This window comes from Dipodomys merriami, unplaced genomic scaffold, assembly GCF_024711535.1.
Source record: "Dipodomys merriami isolate MVZ:Mamm:240054 unplaced genomic scaffold, mDipMer1.0.p SCAF_3, whole genome shotgun sequence".
NCBI lineage: Eukaryota > Metazoa > Chordata > Mammalia > Rodentia > Heteromyidae > Dipodomys > Dipodomys merriami.
Genome location: NW_027204492.1, coordinates 81699468 through 81721503, shown reverse-complemented (window position 1 = coordinate 81721503; position 22036 = coordinate 81699468). Strand labels below are relative to the sequence as shown.

At 46.7% G+C, this 22036-nt stretch overlaps 1 protein-coding gene across 4 annotated transcripts in view; it reads right to left on the bottom strand.

The window, feature by feature from the left end:
* Fgd1 (FYVE, RhoGEF and PH domain containing 1) overlaps positions 1 to 22036 on the bottom strand; it is a 66273-nt gene that overhangs the window by 26685 nt on the left and 17552 nt on the right. For all 4 annotated transcript variants that reach the window (XM_070040393.1, XM_070040394.1, XM_070040395.1 and 1 more), the window contains exons 2-8: positions 10764 to 10937; positions 9761 to 9938; positions 9166 to 9631; positions 5316 to 5405; positions 4451 to 4599; positions 1497 to 1653; positions 1250 to 1388 (exon numbers count right to left, since the gene is read on the bottom strand). In XM_070040393.1, the coding sequence (XP_069896494.1) occupies positions 1250 to 1388; positions 1497 to 1653; positions 4451 to 4599; positions 5316 to 5405; positions 9166 to 9631; positions 9761 to 9938; positions 10764 to 10937 (1353 nt within the window). The remainder of the gene's footprint in view (positions 1 to 1249; positions 1389 to 1496; positions 1654 to 4450; positions 4600 to 5315; positions 5406 to 9165; positions 9632 to 9760; positions 9939 to 10763; positions 10938 to 22036) is intronic.

Genomic DNA, 22036 nt, shown 5'->3' with positions numbered 1-22036 from the left:
AGTGGGTTACACTTGTAATCCTAGCTACTTGGGCCTCACGACTTTTTTTTTTGGGTCCGGTCGTGAGGCCTGAACTCTGGGCCTGGGCGCTGTCCCTCAGCTCTTCAGCTCAAGGCTAACGCTCTACCACTTGAGCCACAGCGCCACTTCTGGCTTTTTTCTTTTTGCTTATGTGGTACTGAGGAATCGAACCCAGGACCTCAGGCATGCAAAGCAAGCACTCTACCACTGAGCCACCTTCCCAATCCTAGCTACTTGGGAGGCTGAGATTGGGAAGGGTGTGGTTTGAGGTGAATCTGGAGCAGAAAACTTCATGAGAACACTTCTCAACCAACAGCTGGACATGGTGGTTCATGCCTGTTACCTTAGCAACAATGGGAAGGCAAACATAGGTAGGTCATTCCCAGGTACATATCTGGGTAGGAAGCAAGACCTTATCTCAAAAATAACCCGCAAGCCAGTCACTGGTGGCTTTCAAGGGAAATTCTGGGTACTTACTTAGGAGGCTGAGATTTGGAAGATCTTGGTTTGAAGCCAGCCCAGGCACAAAAGTCCACAAGACTCCATGTGCAAAATAACCAACAAAATCTGGCTAGAGTCATAACACCTGCTTAGCAAGTGTGAGGTCCTGAGTTCAATCTCCAATTCCATTAAAAAGAAAGGATGAAGACCAGCATAAGTAGTTCATACCTGTAATCTTAGATATTCAGGAGGCTGAGATCTGAGGATCCAGTGTTAAAACCAGCCCAGGCAGGAAAGCCTGTGAGACTCTTATCTCCAATTAACTACCAAAATAATCTGGAAGTGGAGCTGTGACTCAAGTGATAAAACATTAGCCTTGAGCAAAAAAGCTCAGCGACATTGTCCAGGCCATGAGTTCAAGTCCCAGGACCATGCATGCACACACACACACACACACACACACACTTGCACGCGTGTGCATGCACACACAGATGAATCCCTTTAGGGAATCATTCTGGATAAACTCTTCAAATGCTAGGGTCCCAATTAGGAAGATGCTCATGAGGAACTCCTCCCAAATATTCTTTCTGGATACTTAGGTTGGAATCCCAACCTAGAGATCCATCCTAGGGTTTCACATCAGAGCCTTAATACAGGCCTTAGAGTTTAGAGGTAGTATTGTGGGATCTTAAGTACATGATCACGAAAGGGTAATCATATGAATTCAGTTTTGGGATCCTGCCTCAGTATCTGGCATAGGGCTGCCAGTGTGGGTGATCACACTCACTTTGGGCATCCTTGCTGTCCGGGGAACCATGAGGCAGCTTTAACAGATAGTCCTTGAGAAGCAGCTCATAGCGTGGGATGCGCTGCACAGGCTCCAGCATGTGGTGCTGTAGTGTCAGGTTGCCACAGGCTTCTTCCTTCTGTGACAAGCAGAAGCAGAGGGGCTGAGGTTCGGCTGCAGACCCCTGTCACCAGGTCCCTGCAGATCTCTCCTCCCACAGTCTGTTCCTTCCAGCTTTAACACTTACCTGCACCTCATGGATGATGACTTTAAACTGGGTGGAGCGCTCTGTCCAGGTGTTAACCAGCTCTACAGCCCGGTCAAAGTTTTTCACATACTCGCCATACATCTTGAGGAAGGGGGCCAGCTTCTGAAGGATGTCTCCAATGCGTGGGTAGCGGTCCCTGGAGTAGAAGCAGAGGCTGACATGGTCCTGCTGATCCTTAGTCATTAGGATCTCTCCCCACAGGCCTCCAGCCCCAGGCAGACCATTGGAAGCCCCTTTCCTTTTTCTCTTTTTTTCTTTCTTTCTCTTTCTTTCTTTCTTTCTTTCTTTCTTTCTTTCTTTCTTTCTTTCTTTCTTTCTTTCTTTCTTTCTTTCTTTCTTTTTCTTTCATTTGTCTTTCCTTCTTTCCGTCTTTCTCCCTCCCTTCCTCCTCTCCCTCCCTCCCTCCTTTCCTTCCTCTCTCCCTCCCTCTTTTTCTTTCACTTTGTGCCAGTTCTGAGGCTGGAACTCAAGGCCTGGACACTGTCCCTTAGCTTTTTTGGCTCAAGGCTGGCACTCTACCACTTGCATCACAGCTCCACTTATGATCTTTTCCTGGTTAATTGGACAAAAGAGTCTCACAGATATTCCTACCACACTGGCTTTGAACTGCAATCCTCAGATCTCAGCCTCCTTAGCAGCTAGATTTAAAGGCCCCAGCTACCCACACATTGTACCTTCTTTGTTTTAATTCATTCTTTCTGTAATAAACTTGTGTGTGTATCTGGTACTGGGGCTTGAACTTGGTCTGGATGCTGATGCTGTCCCCTTAGTCTTTTCACTTGAGGTTGGTGCTCTAACACTTGAACCATACCTCTATTTTTGGCTTTTTTCTTGTTAATTAGAGATAAAATTCTCTGAGATTTATCTCCCATGGCTGGCTTTGATCTGTGATCCTCAGATGTCAGCTTCTGGAGTAGCTAGGATTAAAGCCATGAGCCACCAGACACCTGGTCTCGAAACACATTTCTCAGCCAGTCTGATTGATTGGAAATGCAGTTTACATGATAGGCCAATTAGAGCAACAGGCTTGCTTTGACCTGAGATCACAGCTTGAGACAATATCTGCCCCAACTCTGTCCTGTCCACACCTGTTCTGGAATGGTCTCCCTGAGCTTATAGCAAGGCCTACCTCATATACTCATTATTGATTCTGTGCCTGGCCTTATGCTGGATACTGCTGGGGACACAGAAAGTCATCCCACATCGAGCCTTAACAGCATCACTGTCTGGTAGGGGACACAAAGTGATCACTCTTCATCTCATCAATCACAGTTTGATGTGGGAAACAGACCAGACCTGAGGCTGCAGGTTGTGTGTGGGTGTGGTGGGGAGGAAATAGCAGAACCATCCCTCTGTGGTCACATTCTGGGTAGAGGGACACACTTCATTTTCTGTGTATAGAACATGGAGATGATTTAAGTAGGGACTGACATGGTCTGATTTTTGTTTAGAAAGATCATTCAAAACCATGGCACCAGAGGCTCATGACTATAATCCTAGTAACTCAGGAGGCTGAGATCTGAGCATTGTGTTTCAAAGCCAGCCCAGACAGAAAAGTGAGACTCTTATCTCCAATTAACCATCAAAAAACCAGAAGAGAAGATGTGGCTCAAGTGGCAGCATGCCAGCTTTGAGCAGAAAAAGCCAAGTGAGAATAGCAGGCCCTGAATTCAAGCCCCAGTACTGGCATGTTAGAGAGACACAGAGAGAGAGAAAAGACAGAGATGAAAAAGAAAATGAAAGAGAAGCTAAGTGCCAGTAGTTCATGCCTGTTATCCTAGCTACTCAGGAGGCTGAGATCTGAGAACTGCAGTCAAAGACATCCTGGGCAGAAAAGTCTGTGTGACTCTTATCTATAAGTAACTACTGAAAAAGCTCGAAGTGGAGCAGTGGTTAAAGCAGTAGGGTGCTAGCCTTGAGCATAAAAGTTCAGGGACAGCACCCAAGCTCTGGTTCCAGGCCCCCAGGACTAACAAAAAAGAGAGACAGAAAGAAAAAGAAAGAGCATTCATATAAAAGAAAGACCAATCATCAAAAAAGAGAGACAGAAAAAGAAAAAGAAAGACCATTCATACAGGCGGCATAAAATCTAAAGGCTGGCTGGCTGCTGGTGGTTCACCCATGTAATCCTAGCTACTCAGGAGGCTGAGATCTGAGGATCGTGATTCAAACCCAGCTTGGGCAGAAAAGACCCCCTGAGACTTTTATCTCCATTAACCACTCAAAAAACCGGATGTGGCACTGTGGCTCAACTGGTAGAGTGCTAGCCTTGAGAATAAAGAGGCTCAGGGACAGCACTTAGGCTGTGAGTTCAAGCCCCACAACTAACAAAAAAAAATCTAAAGGCTGGATTGGAAGAAAAAAACCTGGAGGTGGAAGTTTGCCCTTTAACACTACTCTTCATGGTCAGGACTCAGCCTAGACATTACTTCCTCTCTGAATCCTTCTCTGCCCCTAGGCTATGGATCTATTTGTTCACATCCCATTCTCACTTCCATCAAAAACTTAAAAATAACAGCTCTCAGCCGGGCGCTGGTGGCTCACATCTGTAATCCTAGCTACTCAGGAGGCTGAGATCTGAGGATCGCGGTTCAAAGCCAGCCCGGGCAGGAGAGACTGTGAGACTCCTATCTCCAATAAACCACCAGAAAACCGGAAGTGGCGCTGTAGCTCAAGTGGTAGAGCGCTTGCCTTGAGCTGAAGAGCTGAGGGACAGCGCCCAGGCCCAGAGTTCAAGCCCCCATAGCCGACCAAAAAAAAAATAATAATAATAACAGCTCTCAGTCATGAAACACCTGTACATCAAGTATTTCCTAAACTCTCTTCAAGTATTAACACGTTGACCAACTGTTCTTATTATTATCCCCATTCCAGCCTTGACTTGGCATTTAAATGGACAGAAGAGTAGGCAGCCTGGTGCTGGGGCCTCTCACCATTCCTCCATACGCTTCTCCAGCTCTGGCAGCAAGAACTGTTGATGGAAGCAATAGATGGAGCAGATATTTGAGAAGATGCCGTGGACCACATCAGCAGGGAAGGAACTGCGGTTGCGAGCTTCTTCCAACAGCCGGGCACAAAACACCTGTGGAAGAGGGCAGGCCTTCTCAACCCAGTTAGGCCTCAGGCTTAGCTGGGCAAGGGGCAGCTTACAGGTGAGGGTCATGTTTGTGAGTAGCTTTGTGGAGCTATGGGGTTAGCATTGGTTTTCAAAATGAGGAGCGAAGGAATGGAAATAAGTTATATATGAGGTTGGACTATAGGTTGTCAAAGTTAAAACCTAGAGCTAGGTGTTGGTATAAGGAGAAGTCAGAATCATGGTCAAAGTCAGATTGAATGGGAAAAATAGTTGAAATTCAATCTATTCATTTATCAAAGATTTTTGATTGTCTACTGCATTGTTAGACACTATCCTGGGGCTGGGATGGAGCAGGCAATAAAGCAGACACAAATCTCTACCCTTGGGGATTCTAGTATATTAGGGGTCAGGAACAGGCCATGGGGTAGAATAAGATTCACAGTGAGGGTAAATTCAAGATCAGAGGAAAAGAGTCAGCATTCATGTCAGAGCCACAGTCAGGAATGATATATCTGCTCACAGAAGTGAGGGTTGATACAAGGATCAAACTTCAGATTATAATCAGAGTTGGCTTCATGAACAAGTTGTCTCTTGGTCAGAGAGGGGCCTTACCACCTTTAAATGCTGGCCTCAGTAGTGGGATTGGGCTCAGGTTCTATCACTTTCCCCTTGGAACTTCCTACAAGATTCTGGGGTCCCAGGACCTCTGAGGGGCCATTCACCTGATCCAGAAGATGAAGTCTAGAAACATAGGCCTTCTCAGTTTGCAGGAGTTCATTGGCAATGTGGAATACCTTCTGCTGCACAGTCAGCTAGAAACAAGGAGATAATCTCTGATCATAACCCTAATACAAGCCTTGGAATTTTTTTGGTCAGTCATGGGGCTTGAACTCTGGGCCTGGGTGCCATCCCTCAGCTCTTCAGCTCAAGGCTAGTGCTCTACCACTTGAGCCACAGTGCCACTTCCGTTTTTTTCTGGTAGTTTATTGGCGATAAGAGTTTCAAGGCCTTTCCTGTCGGGGCTGGCTTTGAACTGAGGTCCTCAGATCTTAGCCTCCTGAGTAGCTAGGCTTGAAGGTGTGAGCAACCGGTGCTGGGCTTCCTGGAAATGTTTTATTTTGATACCGGTCCTGGGGCTTGAACTCAAGACCTGGGCACTCTCCCTGAGCTTTTTTTGCTCAAGGCTTACACTCTACCACTTGAGCCACAGCTCTAATTCCAGCTTTTTGGTGGTTAATTGGAGATAGGATTCTCACAGACTTTCCTGCCCAGGCTGGCTTCGAATCACGATCCTCAGATCTCAGCCTCTTGAGTAGCTAGAATTATAGGTCTGAGCTGCCAACACCTACCTTCTTCTTTATTTGGGGGGTGGGTACTGGGGTTTAAACTCAGGGCTTCACATTTGCAAGTAAGCACTCAATCTTTGAACCACATCTCCAACCCTTTTTGCTTTGGCTATTTGTATGTGTATGTGTATGCCAGTCCTGGGGTTTGAACTCAGGGCCTGGGTGCTGTCCCTGAGTCTTTGTGCTCAAAGTTAATTCTGTACCACTTGAGTGACAGACAGCACTACTTTGGCTTTTTTTGGTGCTTAATTGGAGATAAGAGTCCTATGGACTTCCTTGCCTGGGCTGGCTTTGAGTGAGGATCCTCAGATCTCAACCTTCTGAGTAACTAGGATTACAAGCATCAGCCACCAGCACCCAGCTAATGGAAACTAATATTTTTAATGAAAAAAAAAAACATGTTGCTATGCTGTCTGGGCTGGCCTTGAACTTCTGGGCTCAAGAATTCCTCCCTAGTAGCTCTTTAGTACCTGGGACTAAAAGTGAGTATTGCCACAGCCTGCTCCCCTCAAATTCAAGATCAGCTTATAAGCTGCTCTAAGCTTAACACCACCCTTATATAATAACCCTGACCCAAGCTTTACCCCTGGCTCATCAAGGTGGGTCATAAAGCTTACCCTCGATTCTGATGGCATATACTCCTTCCCTCAGCCCTCATTTACTCATTCATCTGCTTTTCTTATTCATAGTAGTTAAGCATGGAAACTGGGAACTCACACCTCCTGGATTCAACGCTCATTTCTTCCATTCACTAACTTGCATAATAAGTTAGTGAACCGTTTAGTTTTTAAGACTCATTATCCATAAATACCACCAGAGGATTGAGTAGTCTATAACTACTAGCTATTAGCCAGCAAAAAAGCTTGCTTAGTACCTGGGTATGAGGAAAAACAGAATTATAAAAATGGTAAAAATTGGGAAGTAGTGCTGTGGCTCAAAGTGGTAGAGGGCTAGCCTTGAGTGACAGAGCCCAGGCCCTGAGTTCAAGCCACACGACCACCACCACCACCACCACAACAACAACAAAGGCTAAGAATCGTCAGGTGCTGGTGGCTCACACCTGTAATTCTAGCTACTCAGGAGTTCAAAGGAAGCTGGTGAAGAAAAGTCCATGAGACTTAATTCCACTATACTATCAAAAAAGCTGGAAGTGGAGCTGTGGCTCAAGTGGTAGAGTGCTAGCTTTGAGCATAAAAACTCAGGGAGAGGACTAGGAAGGTGGCTCAGTGGTAGAGTGCTTGCCTTGCATGCATGAGGCCCTGGGTTCGATTCCTCAGCACCACATAAGCAGAAAAAGCCAAAAGTGGTGCTGTGGCTTGAGTGGTTGAGCAATAGCCTTGAGCTGAAGAGTTGAGGGACGGTGACCAGGCCCAGAGTTCAGGCCCATGACTGACAGGCCCATGACTGACAAACAAAACAAAACAAAACAAAACAACTCAGGGAGATTGTCCAACCCCTGAGATCAAGTCACAGGACTTGAAAATGCTAAAAATCCATTTTCTGCTGGATGCAGTGGTTTATGACTGTAATGTTAGCTACTCATAAGGATCTGAGGTTCAAAACTAGACTGGGAAGCCAATTCCAAGAAAGATTCTTATTTCCAAAGAACCTACAAAAAAGCTGGAAATGGAGATGTGGCTCAAGTGGTAGAGTACTAGCCTTGAGCAAAAATGTCAAGCCAGAGCCCAAGACCCCGAGTTCCAGCCTGAGTGTACACACACACACACACACACACACACACACACACACACACAATTAATACAATCAATTTCACACACACACACACACAAAATTAATACAATTTCCTAGTGGCTCGGCTCAGTTTCCTATTCACTGGACACACACTTATTAAGCACATTTCATCTTAGTAGTCCATGGCCTCATCCTCTCACTGAGCTTGATCTTGGCAGACCAGGTTTGAAAACAGGATGCAGTTTGAAAAACTGTTAGACCGCCAGAGCCCAGAAAGGGATCCATGCTGCCAAAAGCCATCATCTCCACAACCTTAGGCCCTTTTAAGGCTCTTGGTCTTGGCCCCTCCCCTAGCTGTGGGGAAGTCTCTCTGGAATGTGAGAGGCTTTCTGTTATACAGATAAAGAAACTGAGGCTTATAGTGGTGGGTTACACAGGGAAGGCACTTTCTCAGTGTCACCCAACTACAGAACCATGGAAATTTCTAGATGAGAAAGGAGTTTAAAGATCCCTAACCAGGATGCCCATCTTCAAGGCAGAAAACTGGAGGGCCACCTAGTGATTCTCTGATGAGAGTGGAACCACTTTCCTAAGTGGGTATTTGGCTCTCTCTCTGCTCTTTTCTAGCTCTTTCTCAGCTCTTTCCTTCTCTTCTCTTTCCCAGCTCTCTTCTCTTTCCTAGCTTGCTCTTTCCCACCTCTTTCCCAGCTCTCTCTCTTTCCCAGATCTCCCAACTCTCTTTCCCAGGCCTTTCCCCACTGCATGGAGGACCAAGATGGCCTGGTGCCAGCTGGAACGATGAATAAACCTACACACCACGTGTGTGGTGCTGTTCTTACTTGGCTACCTCTTTTTAAAAACCTGACATAAATGGTGATCTAAGTGGGTATTTGGAATGGTACATGGCCATTTTGGCAGTCATATAATTGGAGGGAGGTATTTAGGTCCAGGGGACCAAAAAAGCTAAAGAAAAATTCTAGCCAAGCTAAGTGGCTCCATCTTGTAATGCTAGCTACTCAGGATCGCAGTTCAGAGTCAGCCCAGGCAGAAAAGTCCATTATTTCTAATTTTTTTGCCAGTCCTGGAGCTTGAACTCAGGGCCTGGGCGCTGCCCCTGAACTTCTTTTGCTCAAGGCTAGCACTCTACCACTTGAGCCACAGCACCACTTCCGGCTTTTTCTGTTTATGTGGTACTGGGGAATCGAACCCAGGGCTTCATGCATGCTAGGCAAGCACTAGACCACTAAGTCACATTCTCAGCCCCATTATCTCTAATTAAGTGGCAGAAAGCCATAAGTAGAGCTGTGGTAGAGTACTAGCCTCGAGCAAAAACATTTAGTGACAGTATCCAGGCCCTGAGTTCAAGCACGAGGACCAGCACCCAAAAACCAAACCAAACCAAACTCAAACAACAGCAACAAATAAAACATCCTACATGGAAACAATGCCTTGTTTGGGGAAGAACCAAGCACAGAAGCCAGGATTCTTGGTTTTCTGCACATGGTCCTGCCTCTTGGTGAACATGGGTCAGTACCTCCACGGACTCCTGTCTCTCCATTGGGGACACTGGGATTTCTCTGTCTTTCACTTCCTCTTCCTCTTCCTCTTCCTCTTCCTCCTCCTCCTCGTCCTCTTCCTCCTCCAGGTCACTGTCAACCTCCTGAGAGCCAGGACGGTGGGGATCGGCCAAAGCAACAGGCATACTGGCCAAGGCAGGGGGCCCAGGACAGAGGCTGTGACTGGGGGCCCCATCATCACTGACGAAGCAGGTCTCTTCACTGTTGGATGGTGAGCTGATGCTGTCAATGCCACTGTCTCGGTTGGGTACCTTCTCACCATCCCGGGGCCCAGGAGCCAACAGGAACAGGCAGCGGGAGGCCTCACCCTCAGGAAGCTGGGACACTGGGGGCTGCAGGGGTGGCTGTGGCAACATGGCTGGCTCTGGGGGTCCGGGACAGGGGCCAGGGGTTGGCCTATCGGTGGTGACAATCACAGGTTCTCTGAGGCACAGGCAGAAGACAGACATACATGGAGGCACGACATGAGCTTGACTGAGAGGGCTTTTACAATTTTTCTTCCTGTCCCAGACCTACCCTTCCCTACAAGGCTCTCACAAGGAACAGACTCACCGTTCAAACTTCTCAATCAGTGAAGATACAGCTGCAGAACTGGGGCTGGCTTCTGCCCTGGGAGCCAGGCCTTTGGCCACTCGAGGGTCTGCGGGCAGTGGGCGTGATGGTGGAGGCGGGATGGGCTCAGGTGGGGGAAGCATCCGGGGCATCTGCAGGTAGCTGGGCTTTGGGGGAACTGGAGATTTGGATGGGGAAAAAGACGAGAAATGTTGATGAGCTAGATTGGGAGGTGACTATTCTATGGTAGCCAGGCCTCCTTACCCTCTTTACAAACCTTGTTTTTAAATTTTTAATTAATTTATTTTTTATTTTGCCAGTCCTGGGGCTTGAAATCAGGGTCTGGCCACTGTCCCTGAGCTTTTTGCTCAAGGCTCATGCTCTACCACTTGAGCCACAGTACCACTTCCGGCTTTTTGTGGTTAATTGGAGATACAAGTCTCAAAGACTTTTCTGCCCAGGCTGGGTTTTGAACCGCAATCCTCAGATCTCAGCCTCCTCAAGAGCTAGGATTTTAGGTGTGAGACACCCTACCCAGCTAAATCCCTTCTTTTTTTTGCCTGGGGTATGTGCACATTAACCCCAGGGCACAGGCCTTCTGCCTGCTAGATTGGTAGCATTGCCCCTGAGACAATGGTACTTCCAGGTACTTCTTTCAGGTATATGTGCCAGTCCTGGGGCTTGAAATCAGGGCCTGAGCACTGTCCCTGAGCTTTTTTGCTCAAGGCTAGTGCTCTACCACTTGAGCCACTGCTCCACTTCTGGCTTTTTGCTGGTTAATTGGAATTAACAGTCTCATAGACATTCCTGCCTGGGCTGGTTTTGAACCACAATTCTCAGGTCTCAGCCTCCTGAGTGCTAGGATTATAGGCATGAGCGATCAGTGAGCACCCAGCAACCTCTGGGTACTTCTAATGAAGTGCTCTCCTCTGCTGCCAGTTAACGTCTCCCTCCTCTGTCCTCTCCCCTGGGCCATTTTTCTGTTCTTTCTGGAAATACTTACCCTGCGGCTTTGGGCCCGGTGCCCGCTTCAGTGGTGAAGGACGCTGGCTAGGGATTTCAGTGGGGGGGCCTGGGTCTGAGCGAAGCCGCTGAGGACCTTCTGGATGAGGATCAAGGCTCTGGCCAGGGTCAAGGGACAAACTTTTAACCAGGATCCGGTTTCCCTGGTGCAGCACTACAGAAAGGAAGAAACATTAGGTAAAGTGATTGCATTTATCCCAAAGGAGACTAGGCAGTTGCATGTGTTAGCCAGTATCTATAGCTCTTTCTCAATCTACACTACATTACCAGAAATTCTTAGCCCAGTTGTCAGATGGGGGGGGGGTGGGAGTGATGCCCAGGGCTAGAGCTGGCTGTTGTCACCAACAAGCAGGACTTGTCTGTGATTAGCACATTGATTCTATGTATGCTAGCAGGCATTGCTAAGTTTAACTAGGCTGGGGGCAGGAGTAAATATACTAAATAAGGTTGGTATACATGTTTGCACAGCCAAAATGGGGATGTTCACTAAAAACCATTCTAACTTCGTGTGTGTGTGTGTGTGTGTGTGTGTGTGAGAGAGAGAGAGAGAGAGAGAGAGAGAGAGAGAGAGAGAGAGAGAGAGAGAGAGAGAGAGAGAGAGAGAGTGTCCTGGGGCTTGAATTTGCTTCTCTCTCTCTCTTCCCTACCCCCTCTCCCCCAACCTCTGCTTTTATGCTCACAGCTGGCACTCTACCAATTCAGCCATGCTTCCAGTTATGGCTTTTCTTGGTTAACTAGAGATAAGACTTTCTGGATTTGTCTGCTTTCAACCATGATCCTCATATCTCAGCCTCTATAGTAGTAACTAGGAAGCTAGGAGTATAAGATGTGAGCCAATAGTGACTGGTTACTTCTATTTACCATGGCATTTAGAATATCTGAAATTTCTTATGTATAAATTTCTGCAGTTGAGTATACTTAAAAATAAAAAAAAAACAAAACAGGGGCTGGGAATATGGCTCAGTGGTTGAGTGTTTGCCTTGCATACATGAAGCCCTGGGTTCGATTCCTTAGCACTACATAAGCACAAAAAGCCAGAAGTGGCACTGTGGCTCAAGTGATAGAGCACTAGCCTTGAGCTGAAGAGTGGAGGGACAGGGCCCAGGCCCAGAGTTCATGCCCCACGACTGACCAAAAAAAAACAAAACTAAAAACAGAGCCAGGCACTGGTGACTCACACCTGTAATCATAGCTACTCAGGAAGCTGAGATCTGAGGATCACAGTTTGAAGCCAACCTGGACAGAAAAGTCCATGGGAATCTTATCTCCAATTAACCACCAGAAAAAACTGGAAGTGGGGATAGGAAGGTGGCTCAGTGGTAGAGCACTTGCCTTGTATGCATGAGGCCCTGGGTTTGATTCCTCAGCACCACATAAGCAGAAAAAAAAAGCCGGAAGTGGCACTGTGGCTCAAGTGGTGGAGCACTAGCCTTGAGCTGAAGAGCTGAGGGACAGCGCCCAGGCCCAGAGTTCAGGCCTCATGACTGGACCAAAAACAAACAAACAAACAAACAAACAAACAAACTGGAAGTGGTTCAAAGTCGTCAAGCACTAGCCTTGAGCAAAAGAGCTCAGGGACAGTGCCCAGTCCTTGAATTCAAGCCCCAGGACCAACAAAAAATTATTGGTAAAACTGGAGCTCTGGGGGGGTGTGTGTGTGACATAGGTGGTAGAGAGCCTGCCTGGCAACCCCAAGGCCCTGAGTTCAAACCCCAGTATCACCAAAAAACTGATAGAACTAGGGGCCAGAATGTAATTCAGGGGCAGAGCACTACCTTAGCATGTGTGAGGCCCTGTGTTCCATCCCCAACACACACACACACACACAGATGATCCCATGTCACATAAGCAAACATTGTGCTTCTAAAAACCCCAGCTTCTCAACACATTTCTACTCCTATTCATAACACTCCCAGAATGTTTTAAAATATAAGCAAGCCAGGTTCTGATGGATCATGCCTGTAATCTTAGCTACTCAGGAAGCTGAGAGCTGAGGATCCTGGTTTGAAGCCAGTTCGAACACAAAAGCTTGAGAGACTTTTATCTCCAATTAAACACCAAAAAGCCAGAAGTGGAGCTGTGGCTCAAGTGGTAAACTGCCAATCTTAAGCAAGAAAGCCAAGTGAATATTCAAGGCCCTGAGTTTAAGCCCCAGTACCTGTATAAGATAAAATAAGTAAGCCAGGTGCTGGTGGCTCACACCTATAATCCTAGCTACTCAGGAGGCTGAGATCTGAGAATTGCAATTCGTAGCCAGCTGGGGCAAGAAAGTCTGTGCGACTCTTATCTCCAGTTAACTACTCAGACAAAGTGGGAAATGGTGCTATGGCTCAAGTGGTGGAGAGCAGTAGCTTCAAGCAAAAGAAGCTCAGGAATAGTGCCCAGGCCCAGAGTTCAAGCCCCAGGACCAGCAAAAAATAAAAATGAAAAATAAGGGCTGGGAAGATGGCTCAGTGGTAGAGTGCTTGCCTTGCATACATGAGGCCCTGGGTTCAATTCCTCAGTACCACATAAGCACAAAAAGCCAGAAGTGGCACTGTGGCTCAAGTAGTAGAGTGCTAACCTTGAGCTGAAGAGCTGAGGGACAGTGCCCAGGCCCAGAGTTCAGGCCCCACAACTGACAAAAAATATATATAGGTTATTGTTGGTGGTGGTCATGGGGCCTGAACTCTGGGTCTGGGTGCTGTCTCTCAGATCTTTTGCTCAAGGCTAATGCTCTACCACTTTAAGCCACAGCACCACTTCCCGTTTTTTGGTGAGTTCCAAGGACTTTCTGACAAGAGTCCCATGGACTTTCCTGCCCAGGCTTTGAAGTGTGATTCTCAGATCTCAGCCTCCTGAGTAACTAGGATTACAGACAAACCACCAGTGCCTGGCTTTTTTTTTCATACATTTACTTATACAACCCTCAAACAAGATGTCACTGAGTCACAAAGTATAGTGTCATTTATACTATATTTCAAATTGCAGGGTCACGTGGTGTCACATATGGGTACACACAAAGACTACTACCATGCAAAGTCCATTACAACAGGCTAAACACAATCTCGCACAACAGCAAAACAGCATAAAGTCACACAGCACCACATACTCAGAATCAAACACATGCATAATTAATTGTGTCATATTCACAACACAATATGTCCATAGCATCCCAGCTCTTAGCCCAGGGATGCACACAATCACAAAGCCACCTGCTCTCTCTGCTTCAAAAACATACAGCTTCACACAATAGAAGGGGTGATATTGATCAAGACACATCATACTCATAATTTATATATTACATTGAAGCCCTTTTGTACAACAATTTAAACATTAAAAAAAATGCCAGGTGTCAGTGGTTAAAGCCTGTAATCTTAGCTTTTCCGAGGCTGAGATCTGAGGATTATAGTTCCAAGCCAGCCCTAGCAGTGAAACTCTTATCTCCAATTAACCAGCAAAAGGCCAACCTGGAGCTGTAGCTAAAGTGCCAGACTTCAGGAAAAAAAAAAAACCCTCAAGGATAGCACCCAGGTCCTGAGTTCAAACCCTAATACAGTCATAAAGGGCAACAACCAAAAACTAAAACCTGAAGAGAGACAGCCACACCTTTCTTTTTTTTTTTTTTTTTTTTTTTTTGGTCAGTCGTAGGGCCTGAACTCTGAACTCTGGGCCTGGGCGCTGTCCAGCTCTTCAGCTCAAGGCTAGCGCTCTACCACTTGAGCCACAGCGCCACTTCTGGCTTTTTTCTTTTTGCTTATGTGGTGATGAGGAATCGAACCCAGGGCCTCAGGCATGCAAGGCAAGTGCTCTACCACTGAGCCATCTTCCCAGACCCACACCTTTCTTCAAAAGGTCAAACAGCCAGAGAAAGTCACAGGAGATTTAGGTCTCCCAGTCTAGGAAGGAAGGACTAGCTAACAGCAGCTTACCTAGACCCGAGTCCCCTCGGGCTGTAGTTTAGCAAGAGTGGCCCCAGGACACTCAAGCCAAAGGCCCTTCCCAGCCTGAGGGAACATGGTCCCTATACCCAGTGGGTCCCCCACCCAGTACCTTGCTCTAGGAGTCAGTGTCCTTCCCCACCTGAGCAGACAGGGCCGGGCCTGGACAGAGGAGGTGCTCCTCTCCTTGTGGCCCAATTGGGCTGCTTAGCTATCCTGCTCTGCACATCCTGGCAGATCCTGCCTGCCTTCCCTCTTGAGTGTGGGGGCTGAGGAGGATGAATCACCTGGAGGGAAGCATAGGCTGAGAAACAGTTGAAAAGACACATGGCCAGAGAAAGTGAGAGATATACCGAATAGCTGGCAGAGACAAACAACCAGTAAGCAAAGCCAAGCACCCTACTGTGCAGACAGTCACACTGGTACCTGGGGCCCAGGGACTTCCTGTTTGCCTACCTGGACCTGTGCCTCTAAGTACATGGGCCTTCCTGGGCAAGCCCTACCCATTTTGTCAGAGCACCTATGGGACTTTCCTTCCTCTCTGCTATACTACTAGTCCTCAGGGTTGGGTAATCCTGACATCCTCCATGATGCTGCCCTGGCTCACCCTCTGCCACTGGGAGCCCACAGATGGACTTGTCTCTTCATTCTCTCTGCTACCTTTCAGGAAACCCTACAGAATAAGAGACTAAATGAAATACATAGATTCGAGAGTGTCCTGGAGTCCCAGGTACGGTGGACAGAGATTGTCAGCTCAGTTTCTAGTGTGGAGATGAAGGCAGAGAGAGAAAAATATAGAGAGAAGGGCAGTGATTGGCCCAAGGTAATATAGCCAGGCAGTGGCTGACTTTCAGATCTCAGATTGGATTTTTTTTCTTAACTCTATTCTCCAAGGGAAGTTGGAAAAGAGGGGAATCAGGAGGGAGAGAGGTGGACCCCAGTGCTTTAGGAAGTCACAAACTGAACTAAGGCAATTAAAAATATTGTTTTAGCTAGGCACTGGTTGCTCATGCCTATAATCATAGCTACTCAGGAGGCTGAGATCTAAGGGTCATGGTTCAAAGCCAGTCCAGGCAGAAAGAAAAGTCCGTGAAACTCTTATCGCCAATAAATCACTCAGAAAACCGGAAGTAACTCTGTGGCTCAAGTGGTAGAGCGCTAGCCTTGAGCTGAAGAGCTGAAAGACAGCACCCAGGCTCAGAGTTCAAGCCTGACAACTGACAAAAAAAGTCACAAACTGATGGAAGTGGCACTGTGGCTCAAGTGGTAGAGCGCTCGCCTTGAGCTGAAGAGTGCCGGGACAGCGCCCAAGCCCAGAGTTCAAGCCCCATGACCGACCAAAAAAAAAAAATTTCATCTAAAAAAAAGTCACAAACTGAGAGAACAAGGGAAGGAGTGACATTCTCGAAAAAGAAATGTAGTTCTTATTTTTTGTTTGTCGGTTGTGGGGCTTTAACTCTGGGCCTGGGCACTGTCCCAGAGCTCTTCAGCTCAAGACTGTATATCACCTTTATAATAACAATTTTTAAAAATGAACTATGTAAATTGAGGATATGGATGGGATTGGGAAAGAGGGTAGAATGATGGAAGAGGTGACACTGACCAAGATGCATTGTCCTCTAACTTGACTTCTGGTATGTAACACCCCTGTATAACTATTTAATAATAATAAATAGCTTGGGATCCTTACAATAATAAGGACCATAGCTCCAGGTCAGTGGGCAGAAAAGTGCACATACACCTGTCAGCAGGGACACAAACAATAGAAGAATCACAATCCACGTAGTCATCCAAGCAGGAAGTGGTGAGATCTTATCTAAAAAGAAACCAGGGAGGGCTGGGAATGTGGCTTAGTGGTAGAGTGCTCACCTAGCATGCATCAAGCTCTGGGTTTGATTTCTCAGTACCACATAAACAGAAAAAGCTGGAAGCCAGGCAGTGGTGGCTCACTTAGGAGGCTGAGATCTGAGGATCCTGGTTCAAAGCCAGCCCGGGCAGAAAACTCAGTGAAATTCTTATCTCCAATTAACCATTAGAAAACCAGAAGTGGTGCTGTGGCTCAAGTGGTAGAGCATTTGCCTTGAGCTGAAGAGCTCAGGGACAGTGGCCAGGACCAGAATTCAAGCCCCACGACCAACAAAAACAAAAAAAAAGAGGGAAAAAGAAAAAGCCAGAAATGGCACTGTGGCTCAAGCGGTAGAGTGCTACCTTTGAGAGCAAAAAGAAGCTCAGAGACGGTGCCCAGGCCCCGAGTTCAAGCCTCAGGAGTAGAAAAAAAAAAGAGAGAAAAGGGACTGGAATTGTGGCTTAGCCTCACAAGTACAAGGCCATGAATACAAATCCCAATACCTTCAGAAAAGGTCACAAATTGGGCTAGGAATGTGGCTTAGTGGTAGCATGCATGAAACCCTGGGTTTAATTCCTCAGTACCACATAGACAGAAAAAGCTGGAAGTGGCACTGTGGCTCAAGTGGTATAGTGGTAGCCTGGAGCAAAAGAAGCTCAGGGACAGGGGCTGGGAAGGTGGTTCAGTGGTAGAGTGCTTACCTTGCATGCCTGAGGCCCTGGGTTCGATTCCTCAGCACCACATAAGCAAAAAAGAAAAAAGCCAGAAGTGGCCCTGTGGCTCAAGTGGTAGAGCGCTAGCCTTGAGCTGAAAAGCTGAGGGACAGCGCCCAGGCCCAGAGTTCAGGCCCCACGACCGGACCCCCCCCCCCCCAAAAAAAAAAGAAAAGCTCAGGGACAGTGCCCAGGCCCTAACTTCAAGCACCAGGACTACTTAGACAATGTTTGTCCTACTTCCTCCTTAGCCCAACTTCCTCTTGCTAGTGCTCACCTCCCAAACAGAGCTTGATTCTCTTTTCCCTCCCAGTGTTAATAAACAGCTCTCATTTAGGCACTTTATTTTCTCATATAGTTATAATGTATTTCAAAATTATTCCCCTCTGGGATAGGGTTTCTCCATTCTCCTTCCCTCCCTTCCTCCCTTCATTTCTTTCTTTTTTTTCTTTCTGTCAGTACTATGGCTTGAACTGAGGGCCTTATGCTCTGGTTTGGATTTTTCCCTCAAGGATGGCACTCTACTACTTTACTTCTGGCTTTTTGGTGTTATTGGAGATAACTCTCTCATGGACTTTCCTACTAGAAGTGACTTTGAACCTCAGTCCTCAGATCTCAGACTCCTGACTAGCTAGGATTACAGGTATGAGCCACGAGGAGCCTGGTTATGTTCCCAATCTTAAAGACATGAGACAGGGGGCTGGGAAGGTGGCTCAGTGGTAGAGTGCTTGCCTTGCATGCCTGAGGCCCTGGGTTCGATTCCTCAGCACCACATAAGCAAAAAGAAAAAAAGCTGGAAGTGGCGCTGTGGCTCAAGTGGTAGAGCGTTGTTAGCCTTGAGCTGAAGAGCTGAGGGACAGCGCCCAGGCCCAGAGTTCAGGCCCCACGACCGGACCAAAAAAAAAAAAAAAAAAAAAGATATGAGACAGCCATTCAGGAAAAATGAAGTGGTGGTTTAGGAAGTGCAATGGGGTTAGTTTATCAGGGAAGCTCAGGGAAAGGAGAGGCGAGGGAGAGGATGGCCAAATAAAATACAGGATACCCAATTAAATTTGAATCTTGGAGAAACAATGAACATTTTTAGGGAAAGCATATTTCATGCTGGAAATAGTGTTTTCTCATGGGTGTGGTGATAAAGGCATGCCTGTATTCCCAGTATTCATAAGGTGGAGGAAGGAGGGTCAGGAGTTCCAGGCCACCATGGGCTGTAAACTTACTTGTTTTTGTTTTTATTTTTATTTTAAAGGTGATATACAGAGGGGTTACAGTTACATAAGTCAGGTAAAGAATACATATCTTGCTGGACACTGGTGGCTCACACCTGTAATTCTTACTTCTTAGAAGGCTGAGATCTGAGGCTCATGTTTCAAAGCCAGCTCAGGCAGAAAAGTCCATTAGAATCTTATCTCCAACTAACTAACAGAAAACTAGTAGTTCAAAGTGGTAGAGCACTTACCTTAAGCAAAAGAGCTAAGGGACCGTACCCAGGCCCCCGGCGGGAAAAAAATGAGTACATTTCTTTTTTGATATTGTTACTCCTTCCTCCACTTTCTCCCATATTTACAATCCTGTATCTTTTCTTTGCTTTTTTCGTTTCTTTTTCTGGGATTTGAATTCAAGACACTAAGCAAGTGATCTACTACTTGAGCCATGCCCCCAGTCCTTTTTTGTTTTATTTATTTTTCAGATAGGGCCAACTGGCATAGCTGGGATGATTAGGCATGCTCCACATACTCAAGCTTGTTTGTTGAAATGACTTCTTGGTTAACATTTTGACCGGGCTGGCTTCAAACTGCTATGCTCTCAATCTCTGTCTCCTAAGTAGCTAAGATTACAGGCACAAACTATTGCACCTGTACCCTGTTTGAAAAACACACACAAGGTTCCTGCACAGTTTTCATGTCCTTTATCTGAAATGCTTATGAGAGTGAGCATTTACGATTTTGAAATGTTTTAGATTTGGGAATGTTTATAGAGATGTCACTTAACATGAAACTCCAAAACTTGAATTTCAGAGCATTTTGATTTTTAGATTGGGTTTTCCCAACCTGTCTTAAAAAGTTACGTGTTGTATATCTGAAATTCAAATCTAGCTGTACCTTTCTGGAACTAATTCTGGCAACCCTAGTCAAGGATGAACTTTTTTAGGGGGGCTGGTATTGGGATTGGAACTCAGGGTCTTGCACTAGTTTATTCTGCTCACTTGGCTGGTGCTCTATCCCTGGAACAACACCTCCAACTTCAGAGTGAATGAGCACACATGGCAAACAAGGCCCCAGATTGCTGCCCATTTAATCTTCATATAGGCAGGGGGTCTTCCCAATTCCCCCTGCAGCGGGCACCAATGGATACCTATGACACTATTATTATTTCAGGGATAATCTTCAATTTGGTCTTATTTATTAAAAAACAGAGATGGGCTTGGGGGTATAGATCAGGGTTAGAACACTTGCCTAGCATGATCCTCAACATTAAAGAGAGAGAGAAAGGAAAGGAAGTGGGGAGGGGAGGAGAGAGAAGGGAGGAAGGGAGAGAAGGGGAAAAGTGACGGGGGAGGGAGAGAAGGGGGGAAAAGGGGAAGGGGAGAGCAAGAGAAGGGGAGAAAAGTGGGAGGGAAGATAAAGGGGAAGAGGAGATAAGGGGAAAAGGGCAAGGGGGAGGAAGAGAAGGAAGAGGGGAGAGAAGGAAGAAAGAGGAGAGGGGAAGAGAGAAAAGATTAAGGATCCTGTGTGGATTAAGGTACTACAGCATCTGTATTCAGAACTGACTCAGGAATCAGGCAGACCTTAGTTCAAATCCCAATACCACCATTTGTTACCAAAGCAGCCCTGAGTCCTCATCTAGCTGTGCCTCGGTTTCCTTGTCTTGCAAATATGATAATAGTGGTTTCCTGGTTTAGGGGAGCCTATGAGACAATGAAGAGAAATAGCACAGTGACCCTGGACACACTGAAAATCAGAAAAGGAATCCACACAACTTCACACAGACAAGCAAGCCCACAGGCAAAAGGCTACTAATGGACTGAGAGGGATTCTGAATCCAGGTGATTCTGAATCAATTCCACAGCTCTGCTGATTAGGCTGGCTTCCTGTCAGAAGCCAACCAGGCAGTGAAATGACCATGGTGGCCTAGCACCCCCCATCCAAATACAATTCAAAATACAAACCACACAAAAGGATAAAATGTATGTCAAGAAGTGTAGCTGAGTTTTGAATTTTCCCATGACAACTTATTGTTGTTGACATAGCCAGATCATTCCAAAAAGCATTTCTGGTGGCTGCATGCCCCTGCTTGGCAGGTGCCCCGAGCACATGCTTTTAGGTTTACTGGCAGAGCAGGTCCAGCTTCTAGCTAGGTTGGAGAAGGATTCCTCCTTTGGCCTATTCACATTGGAAACCAGAACTTACTTCTCTCTCACCTCTTTCTGGTAACCTCAGCAATCTGCTTTCCCTTCTCCCTAACCAGCAGCATCCTGGTTCCCTTCTCCTAGCTGAAGCTTTGGCTTAATCTCAAGATAGCCCTTAGAGCTTCAGAGTGGACCTTGGACAATTAACTCCCTGGTAATCTGGGAAACATAGCTTCAGAACCCAGGACATTAACTTCTCCATTTTTTTAAATGAGAGGAACTTGTGTGTATGGCTCCAATGAGAACCTACTGAGATGCTAGGGTTGGCAGAAGTGTTCAGGCCTTCTCATAGCTGGAACAAGCTTCTCCAAATCTTTGCCTTTCCTGGCTGAGGTAGGCCAGGCCCCAGGAATGCTGAAATTCCTTGGATTGGGGTGGGGTGGGAAAAGGGAACAGAGGGAGTGGAAATGAAAGAATGGCAAACAGAAAAGTGCCTTCAGGGAAGGCTGCTCCTTAGAGGAAGGAGAGGCCTTTCAGTTTGAATTAAAAAGAGCAGGGGCGCCAGTAATCCTAGATACTCAGGAGCCTGAGATCTGAGGATCACGGATGGAAGCCAGCCCGGGCAAAAGAGTCCCCATGAGACTTTTTTCCGGTTGGTCCTGGGGCTTGAATTCTGGGCCTGGACACTGTCCCTCAACAATTCGGCTCTAGGCAAGCACCATACCACTTGAGCCACAGAGCAATTTGCAGTTTTGGTTTAGTGGAGATAAGAGTCTCACGTGGACTTTCCTGTCCAGCCTGGCTTTGAACCTTGATCCTCAGATCTCAGCCTCCAGAGTAGCTAGGATTATAGGCATGAGCCACCAGCACCCAGCTCCCATGAGACTCTTATCTTCAATTAACGACTCAAAAGAACGGAAGCAGAGCTGTAGCTCAATTGGTAGAGTGCTAGCTTTGAGCACAAAGAGGCTCAGGGACAGCACCCAAGCCCTGAGTTCAAGACCCACAAATGACAAAAAAAGAGAGAGCGAGCAGGGGCTACCTGTGAGCTCAGCCCAGCTCCCTGGTGCCATTTTCCAGTACAGTGCATCCAGAACTTGCTTGGGTTGGTGTTAAGTTCTTTTTGAAAGTTCAGGCACACACAGCTCTGTCACATGTGAAACCTGATGTTTACAGGAACGCTGTGTGCAGTCCAGAAGTTTCTTCTCTGAAGCCCACTACAGTCTGCTGAATGTAAGAACTCTGGAGAAATAGGGTGTTTCCCATACAGTGAAGACACTTTGGAAAATGGGAGCCATTCTGGCAAGTAAGAGCTTCCTGAAGAGTGCACCCTCCTGCAAAGCTAAGCTTTCACAAAATGGAGGACCTGATTTTTTATTAACAAGATTCCTGTCTTTTTTATTTATTATTTTATTTTATTTTTCTTGC